This window comes from Trematomus bernacchii, unplaced genomic scaffold (genome assembly GCF_902827165.1).
Source record: "Trematomus bernacchii unplaced genomic scaffold, fTreBer1.1, whole genome shotgun sequence".
NCBI lineage: Eukaryota > Metazoa > Chordata > Actinopteri > Perciformes > Nototheniidae > Trematomus > Trematomus bernacchii.
The window spans coordinates 294,389-304,287 of NW_022987787.1; the positions used below are offsets into that span (position 1 = coordinate 294,389).

Sequence of the window (9,899 nt, forward strand, 5' to 3'; positions counted from 1 at the left end):
TGGTTTCTCATACAGCATCTCTGTATAGTATGTGTATTCACTCTCTGTCCTAAACGGCTTGTTGGAGCTCCCCCCCTTCCCTGTGAGCCCACTGTGCTCTGATTGGTCAGCTCGCCCACTCTGTTCTGATGAGTCCACCACCGTTACAGCGGAACATCAGTGATTATGTGTTACAATGGCGTTAGCAACCAGAAAATGACACCAGTAATGACAAACAGATGAGATTGCTGCGTGGGGTCTGGGTGCCGTGTTGGCGGGACGTTGCGCGGCTCGCTGCTGTGAGGAGCGGACAGTGTGAGCTGGGTTAATTTCCTGCTTGCTGCGTGGGGTCTGCGAGACAGCGAGACATCGCGAATGGACGCGGGAAGCACCCCCATCTGCAAGGCTCCACTAGCACCCGCAACCCCAAACGCGGGGCACCTATAGTGTAAGCGCGCCAGTTTCCCCGCTGCGAGTCTCCACTAGCACCCCCCAGCGCGTCACAGTTTCGCCGCAGAGAGTGTGTGTGAGGAGCTCCACGGATTGGTCCATTTGGACTCCCTACATGGTGTACTTTGAGGGTTTGTGACTCTGCAGACCGTTTACATGCATAAAAACCTTCATAACACACAAGGGGACGGGTAATAACCGGAAAAGCATGACATGGGACCTTTAAGGTTTTTTTTTCTGTCATCACACAATGTTTGGTTTTCATACAGGCAAATGTATAACATGACCAATATTAGTCTGTAACATACATTACACTGGTCATAAATGATATGAGAAAAGTCTTGCTCTATGCATAGCACCAAGCAGTGTGATGGGGTTGTAGTTACACAGTCTGTCCACAAGTGGGTGCTGTTGTCCCACTACAGATCCATTTAAGGCGCAGATGAATTCAAGCCCATTTCACAAATCAAAGTCTCTCAAGATAAATGTTACTTCCTAAGCTGGTTCCTGTTGTGCTCGAACAATGTGTATCAGTGGGAAATGTTCTTAAATGATGTTGAATCATAAATGTAATGTCTCTTTCCTTTTGAGGTCATTGTTTTACCAGGCAACCATTCATGAAATACCAGGTGAGCGAAATGTGTTAGAGATAAGTAATCCATTCGGCCTAGGGTTAAGATTTACTTGAAATGTGAGGCCTAGTGTGTGGGATTTAAGGGAATATGTTAGCAGAAATTGAATATAATATTCATGATCATGTTTTCATTAATTTATAACCACCTGAAAACCTCAGTTTAGAGTCGATGAGCCCTTTAAATCTACATATTCCACATTTGGTGGTTGTGTTGGAAATACAAATGATAACATGAGTAAAAATGCTGAAACTTCTGAACAAAAAGAAACTCAAAACAAAGCAAAAAAGGGCCTCGCTGAGGTGAAATAGTTGGCCTTTTTTGGCACATCATGGTAGTGGATGGTAACAAGCGTTAATTGGCTTTTTTTCATGATTTTCTTAAAATGTGTGATACAATGGAAACCTGGGTACAGAGAGATTCCAATGTTGAACCGATTTGCCCCCTCTGCTTTTTAATTAAACTGATTACCTATGTCAAGCCAGCTGAAATATGCTTGAGAAAATGGTTAAAAGATAATTAAGGATAATGACATCTTGGGTAACATTTCAAGTATACACAGATCAATGGGCTAAAACACTGCTTTTGGCCTCTGATGCAGCTTTAAAAACAATCTGAGCTCAGAATGACTGAGTCGTCTCCACCATGGAACTCTAAGTGTTTCTGTCCTCTCCAACGTTTCTTATGTCAATAATAAACCTGCTGACTTTCTGCTTACATAAAAAACAAGTCCTCTGATAAAACTGAAAGTTTGAACGCCTACAGTTCCATGGAAACAAACTCAATGGAAACTCCCTCTGCTGATAAGGAGTGCCGTGGAGTTGACATTGTTTCCTCAAACCTTCGCTTCCAAGGTCAAACTGAGCTCAATGACCGAACACGGGGGTCATCTCAGGACACCAACCCGTTCTCCACTTGACCCACGCCTCCTTCAGTGTCACCAGCAGTGAAGACCCTCACCTCTGAGTCAGCCCCATTTCCTTTCTCTTACAAACGTTCCTCAGCATCAGGACAGGTTCACTGCGGGGGGGTGCAGCGGTGGCTCTTGTAGGTCCCCAGGTGTCTGAAGCTCCGCCCACACTGCTGGCAGCAGTAGGGCGTGGCCCCGCTGTGGATCCTCTGGTGGGTGTACAGGTTCCCCAGCTCCTTGAAGCGCCGGCCGCACTGAGGGCAGGCGTAGGGGCTCTCCCCGGTGTGGACCCTCTGGTGCCTCTTCAGTCCGGACAGCACAGAGAACCCCTTCCCGCACTGGGGGCAGGGGAAGGGGCTCTGGGCCCCACTGTGCACCAGTCTGTGGCTCTTTAAGCGCGCCGCGTGTCTGAACCTCTCCCCGCACTCGGGACACATGAAGGGCTTCTCCCCGGTGTGGATCCTCTGGTGCTGCCGCAGGTTGCCCAGGTAGTTGAAGTGGCGCCCACAATCCCCGCACTCGTACCCGCCGTCGATTTTGATCTCCTTCTTCACGGGGCCCCCTCCCGGCCCAGCGTCGGCCCCCTCTCCCTCTCCCTCTCCCTCACCGTCCTCATTCTGCCCTTCTCCGCCCCCCCTAGAGTCGTCGCCGCCCTCCCCCATGTCGGGTGCTGCAGAGCAGGTGGACTGCAGAGCCTGGAGAGCCTGAGCACCGGAGGCGTCTGCGTGTATCAGTTTGACGTGTTCCTCCAGGAACAAAGCATCCGGGCAGAAGGTTCCACACAGAGAGCAGATGAAGGTGTGGCCGGGGAACTGCTGGCCTGAAAACACAAACAAATACTTGTATTGCATCAAATATTAAAACACCTTAAACTCTGAACTAACTATTATTAAAATACTCAATTCTGGTTGGTCAATACTCGATAATACACCGCTGCTATGCAAAATAATGACCGTTGTTAAGGAGGATCAAGGGAGAGAAGGAAAGAGACCAAAAGACGGAGCGTTGGACATCAGATAAATCAACAGAAGAAGACAGACAGGAAGTAAACACTAACAGGAGCACAGTATTGGCTCTGGCATTGTTTAGGACTTGTTAGCTCAGAAACTGTGAACTGATTGGACAGTTACAGACAAATTTGATCTGTTGCGATCATTTTAAGTTACGTTGTTGTTGTCACAGTTCCAGACGCTGAGTACTTTTTTCATAGCGGAAGCAATACGCATCGTGCTCCGTAATCACCCTGTCAGGTGTTCCTTTTTCAATAATGACCGCCTCGTTGCACATTATCACTTACATATTGTCAGCAGCACCATCATGTCTTTTTATGTTAAATCCACAGGGTAACATTTCTTCACTGGATATTAATATTTGAGCTGCCATTTAACTAAGATGCTTCCCTCAAATGATCAAACGGTGTAAGGATCATATAACCTCTCTCTATGCAAGTGAATAGCATAAAGAGCATGTTCCAAAATGGTGCTAGGAGTGGGGGGGGGGTCAACACTGACCCGATGGCTGAACAATCATTTACACCAACGCTTTGTGATCTTTCTTTGAAGTTCATTACATATTCAGTCTTGTTTTTGCAATCATGAGCATCATTAGGGATGAGCTCATAATGTCCTTGGGCAAGATATTGAACCCTAAATTGCTCCTAATTGCGAGTGAGCGTGTGAATGTTTAGCAGGTGGAATCCCACTGTATGAATATGTGAATGGGTAATGCTTGCTAGTGTTGTAAAGCATTATTTTATTTTTTATTTAATGGTTTTGCAAAAGGTTTTGAAGAGGAAAAAAAACAAAATAATGTTAGAAATCATAATTGTATAACAAGCTCAATATACAAGCAATGCTTATATTCAATAAAAATGGCAAACTTTAAGAACAACAGATACTATACTTCAAATTTTTATTTAAATGATTTTTTTCAAAGCATGCAGCGAGGGACAGTTTTTTGTTATGATTGAAAGTCATTCCAGATCTTTGTTCCCCTGAAACAGATGGGAAATGGAGCTCTACGAGTCACAGGTTCAGTTTTATCCCACTCCTGGGATAAAACTGAACCTGTGAATTTCATTTAAGTTTTAAAGTATTTAAATGCAGTCCAGTGACCATTCCTTTCCCTTACCCACCTGCCACGGGCCTGTCGGTGTGGCCCTCCAGGGGACTCCCTCCCTCCCCTGGGGAGCTCTGGGGCCCCATGGAGAACTCTGAGGGCGGGACGTGTGACAGGGGGGTCGGGGCCTGCTCCAGCCCCCCCCCCTCTCTCCTCGACGACTCGTCTTGCTCCTCCTCCTCCTCCTCCTCTTCTTCATCCTCTGTCTCACCGGTCGGGGGGTTCTCGCACTCGGGTCCCTTCATGTCTGGGGAAATCAACATCACGTTTAACTTGATCTCAGAAAACAGGGACGGCAAGGAGCCAAAATGCTCATTATTGTTATTATTTTGGATTGGAGACATTTGTATTTAAAAGCACTTCACATTGGTGTGGTTTATGGATATTTAGTCCACCTGTTGTTGGCCGGGAATTTGTATGACAGACTGGCTCTGACATTTTCCTCTTTAAGTTATTGTTTGTTTCTTTTCAACATCGTAACTATAACTTCAGTACAGACTTTTCTACTTGAAATGCGTCAGAGTGAGGAGCCAACCTAAGTCTCAAAGTGACTGTTCGCTACAGTACATCTATTTTTATATGTAATAAACTACAAAAAAATTGAAGAAGAAATAAACCCTTTTTTGTTACTTTTGTTGTGTTAACCATAATGATCAGTAGATTGGTTTAGGTCATAGCTATGGATTATTAAAACATCGATCCTTGCTATCCAAATCTCTAGGTGTGCAAAAACAGATTACGGGAATCCGAATGCGTTTTATTACCAAGTAGGTTTACACAGACCAGGAATTTGCTTTGGTATATGTTGTGCATACAAAGACACACACACAAATAATGAGGTTATTTTTAAAGTTAGTTTGTGAAATTATATTAATAATAATATTCGGTTTCGGTCATGAGATGTATCTGTACCGTGGGAGTAAAAAAATCTAAACGGTATAACTAAATATCTGATGGTTGACTAAAGTACATTGCCTCATAAACAATGTTTATGAATGTAGACCAACCCTTCTTCGAAATGTATTCATACTCATGATTGCATTTTAACTATAGTTTCAGCATTGAAGACAGGTATCTGTATTTCAGTAGTGTAAAGTAACTAAGTACTGTACTTAATATATGGAAGTACTTGTACATTACTTGAGTATTTCACATGATGCTAATTTAGACTTTTACTCCACTACATTTAGAAGGCAATGTAATAATTATAATAAACCCCACCTTTACCAAGTACAACATTGGAAGGGATGAAGACCTTATTGCATTAATAATTATAATACAATCTTTAAAAATACATGGTGCTTAATTGTGCCACTCCACATAATGAGTACTTTTACTTTTGGTACTTAAAATATATATGGATGGTAGTACTTTTACTTAAGTACAATTTTGAATGCAGGACTTTGAGTATTTTTACACTGTAGTATTGCTACATATTAAGTGTATCTGGAGGACTTGTTTTTCTTACACCTCTGCTGTATTTTGCACAGACAGATATTATTAATTGACACATGATTTTAACCAAATCTTATCCACCATTATATATTTGATAGGGTCACGGGGTTCTGGTATTTTGATCAGATTTTGATTCCTTTCAGCTTGTATTTTGCTGGCTGAAATGGTCTTCCATAGCTCTACTGCATATCCTCAGTAGTACCTCAGGTGTGTAGTAACAGCTCTATGCCTCCACGCAAACCTGTGTGTTTACCTTTTATGTCTTCAGAGTATTCCATCGGTGCTATCCATTCGTAGTCATACATTCGTTTGCTGCCAGAGGGGAGCATACTGAACAGGTCGTCCGCGGCGGACTCTGGGTCTCCGGTCCCGGGCCCGGAGCCAGCCATGCCGCTGTCCGGCCACAGGTGGAGGGAGTGCGGGATCGGATCTTGGCGAGCCTCCCTGTCGCTGCTGGCTTGGCTGCTCTGGTCTCCGTCCATGTCGGCACACCCCCTCGAGTTCTTGTCTTTCATGAGATAGTCGCAGATAGCATCTATATTCTCCTTCTTCACCCCGGGCAAGAGGGCTTTGGCTCTCCTGGGGTCAGCACCGCTATGTTTGTTGCTGCAGTCATGCTTCTTGAAGCCAGCCTCTGCAGACTCCATGGTGGTTGGACCGGGGAAAGTGTCCCTACCATCCCTATCGACTGTATCTAGTCTGGCCTTTAGCACTTGAATTTCTTCACTTTTCTCCCGCAGCTCCATTTTTAGCACTCGTATCCTGATGCTGACCATCTTGCGGATCTCGGACAGCGCGGTCTCCAGCACCACGGTGATGTTTCTGCCGAGGTGTTCGGTGATGTCGCTGACCGAGCACAGCAGCTCCTCGTCGGGCTCCAGCTCCAAGAAATCTGCGTCGGCTCGGCTCGCGGACCCGGGAGGCTCCATGAAGGCTCCGTGCAGCTCGGGAGACAGGCTCGTTTCAGCGAAACTGTGGTTCCTTTTACGACTCATAGGTTTACTTGGCCAGAAGCTCTATTTTATGAAGAGTTTGGATAGCTAAAAGCTACTCAACAAGCTAATGTTTGGATGATGCTGAAAGACAGTAGTTAGGTGTATCAAACTCACACGAGTAGTGCCGGATGTCACAGGTATCTCCTTTCAAAACAAAATCACTATCATGTCAAAAGACTCACTATACCTTTGTTTTGAAAGCATTTAACGGATGTGGCCCTGTTAACAGTATTTTACTTGACATACAAACACAACAGAGTTGCAGTAATGGCTCAATTCGGCAGAGTTTAGATCCATGTTCATAAGTAGCGCCCTCTAGAGTACAGTAGAAAACCAACTGTTACAGTTATTATATTAGTACTTTCTGCATATTGTCAAAAGTAAGGATTGTTACATTGTAACTAAATTGTTTCGCTAATGGTTTGAACATTATTTGTTCATGTTGTTATAGATTACATTATTTTAAATTATATTACCTCTGGGTTGCGTGGAAAATATCGTATTTATCCTTTAAGATGAGATAAAGACAAGATATACTTTATTATTCCCAAATTGGGAAATGTTTTCGTTGCAGGTGCATGTAAAACAAGTATTGCACATAATTAGAAATAAAGAGTAAACATTCAACAATTATACAATATAAACATCTCAAAATAGAAGATAAAACAGAACTAAAAGAGTAAAAGTATAAAAGTTGGTCAACTTTTATACTTTTACTCTTTTAGTTCTGTTTTATAAAGAAAAAATATGTAAACTATCTGACAAATAAAACACTATTGAAGGGCTAAATTACAGCTAACGCAATATAAAAGTGGGATATTATTTACATTTATTGTGCAAAATGGCATATTAAATGAAATATAAATGTAAAATGTACAGTGAAGTTAAAAGTCCAGTTAACAGAAGAGAAACTCTGGAGCAGTGTTGGACAGAGTTATTGCTGCTGGCAGGATGTTCTCCTGTCTGTCCCTGTGACAGCCGAGTTTCATGATAATACACTTATATGTAGGCTTATCTAATAAACCAACACGTTTGCAGTTATAAATGTTAATATGTCATTAATTAAGGGCATTTTACCACCAGTTGTAAATATTGGTAAATGGCATAAAGATGGATTATGATCTAAATGATAAAATCTGTGAGCTCCAAAGAAAGTGAAGGTATGGCCATCGCATTCCTCACACATTCTAAAGAGTCTTTTCACAACCTGACAACTTCAGATGTTTTTCTCATTATTAATGGCAAAAACTAATATATATATAGCATCTTTTTAAGAAGTCTTTACAAATTAAAACCCTTATATAAAGGGTTCAAGTTATACATTAGTAATGATAATTTGAATTCCCAATATTGCAAATATTGCGCTAATACCCCAAATTCTCCTAAATTCCTTTTTTATGTGGATATCGTGTACACCACTGCACTTTGTATGCTGCTGCTAATTGGCCGTCTTTGTCTGCACGCAGACTTTCCCATTGGTTGGGTTTTATATAATAATCTCTGCTTGGGCTGGTTCCCTCTTATATTTGCACATATATGTGTACAAAACAAAGTCTATATGGCCTGCGCTCCTACCATTTTATTCAGATGCTGGTTCCTAGTGAGAACAGAACTGGGTAAAAAAGCTTTTAAATATGCTGCCCCCTCTGCTTGGAATAATATACAGAAGGAGCTGAAACCGTCAGATTTGATCACCTTGGGGGAATTCAAGTCCATCTTAAAGGACAGAGAACAACAATCCATTGGTCGATGTGATTGCTATATCCCATAATTGAAGTTGTTTTAAATTGTGCCAGTTTTTAATGTTTTATAATAGTTTATTTTATTTGCATATTGGCTTGTTAATGTGCCATTTAATTTGTGTTTTACGACCGCTGTATTTGTCTGCCTGTTTTGTCTGTGTTTTATCTGTTGTAACTTTGTTCATGCTGCCTTTCTTGGCCAGGTCGCTCTTGGAAAAGAGATTTTAATCTCAATGAGACTTTTACCTGGTTAAACAAAATAAAGGATATATATTATATATTAAAAACACACTGTTAAACTAGATTAAAGGGACACGTTTCTTACTTTTACCAGTCATTATGATTGATTAAGTCTGTTACACAAATTAACAGTTGTAATATAAACAAAGTAGTTTTTACGAAAGCCAGCCCAACATTTGATCACCTATTATCAAAAGTTGTCTATTGCAACTTTAAGTTAATCTAGCGCAGGGGTGTCAAACTCAATTTCATCGTGGGCCACATTAGCATTATGGTTGCACTCAAAGGGCCGGTTTTAACTATATAAATACATAATATATATGAAATAATGTATTATATTACATGATTGCCTCTGCATTGGATTTTTATGGGATAGGGTAATAACTTACTAACTACGTCTGAAAGCAGAAGTCTAGGGCAAATAATTGCAAGTCTCTTCAGTGCGCATGTCACAAAATGAGATGCATTGTGGGACATATGTAGTTTATGGGCAACGTGCTTCTGTAAGATAAGATAAGATAAGATGGACCTTTATTAATCCCCGTGGGGAAATTCAGTAGTTTAACAGCAACAGGGTAAGATTGAAAAACAGGACAGCACTGATTCACACAGATTATTACAATTAAGGATAAATCAAAGATAAAAAAACAACAACTATAAAATAAGAAATTAATTAAAATGAACATATATAGATATACTGTAAAGTAGCATGTAACCGTATAATAAACGTATTATATTCTTTGCAAGCTCTTGCGGGCCACATAAAATGAAGTTTCGGGCCAGATTTGGCCCCCGGGCCTTGAGTTTGACACCCCTGATCTAGCGGATAGGAATTTTTTGGAAAGTGGGTGCATTTTCCTGCAGCATTTTTAAGTCTACACAATCAATGCTTTTTTATTTTGTGGATGAATACAATGACCATGAACTATCTACTATAAAAGCAGGTTTAAAATAAAATTGAATAATGGACTCTTACATTTGATGTAAATGCCCAATTTATGAAGTCGCACAAAAATAACCTCAGTCCACTGCCAGTAGCAGTATATCAGGGATTCACACACATCAAAAACCACGTGCACTTTACACCACTTTGTCATGTGACAACTACCGTGTGTGTGGAGTAAAAATGTAATAAAAAAAGTATGATATGACATCGTGCAGAATGTGTCGTGCTGAGCCACCATGTATTTTGTGATTGTGTCCGTAAGCTGCTGCCATAAATTCCTGAGAGCTTCTCCAGTTTTAGAACAACACTGCTGCAGCTGACAGGGGAACTGACCGAGGACAGGAAGTGCTGAGTGTGTTCCTGCAGATGTGTGAGGGAAACACACACTCTGGATTCAACACTGACCCAAACACACACACAGAGAAACTTTGC

General features: G+C 41.6%; 1 protein-coding gene across 1 annotated transcript; it reads right to left on the reverse strand.

The window, feature by feature from the left end:
• Positions 1–581: 581 nt before the first annotated feature.
• znf16l (zinc finger protein 16 like) lies at positions 582–6,845 on the reverse strand. The gene is made up of 3 exons (XM_034149556.1): positions 5,798–6,845; positions 4,106–4,336; positions 582–2,791 (listed from the first exon to the last, which is right to left on the reverse strand). Exons 1-3 carry the CDS (start codon positions 6,537–6,539, stop codon positions 2,079–2,081), a joined length of 1,686 nt encoding a protein of 561 aa, XP_034005447.1. The 5' UTR covers positions 6,540–6,845; the 3' UTR covers positions 582–2,078.
• Between the last annotated feature and the right edge of the window lie 3,054 nt (positions 6,846–9,899).

What these genes read in the sequence shown, in the direction of transcription:
- znf16l (XM_034149556.1), bottom strand. Translation starts at nt 6,539, where the DNA reads ATGAGTCGTAAAAGGAACCACAGTTTCGCTGAAACGAGCCTGTCTCCC. An exon ending in ATACTCTGAAGACATAAAAG is followed by an intron (nt 4,337 to 5,797) that starts GTAAACACACAG and finishes TGATTTCCCCAG; the next exon opens with ACATGAAGGGACCCGAGTGC. An exon ending in CACCGACAGGCCCGTGGCAG is followed by an intron (nt 2,792 to 4,105) that starts GTGGGTAAGGGA and finishes TTGTGTTTTCAG; the next exon opens with GCCAGCAGTTCCCCGGCCAC.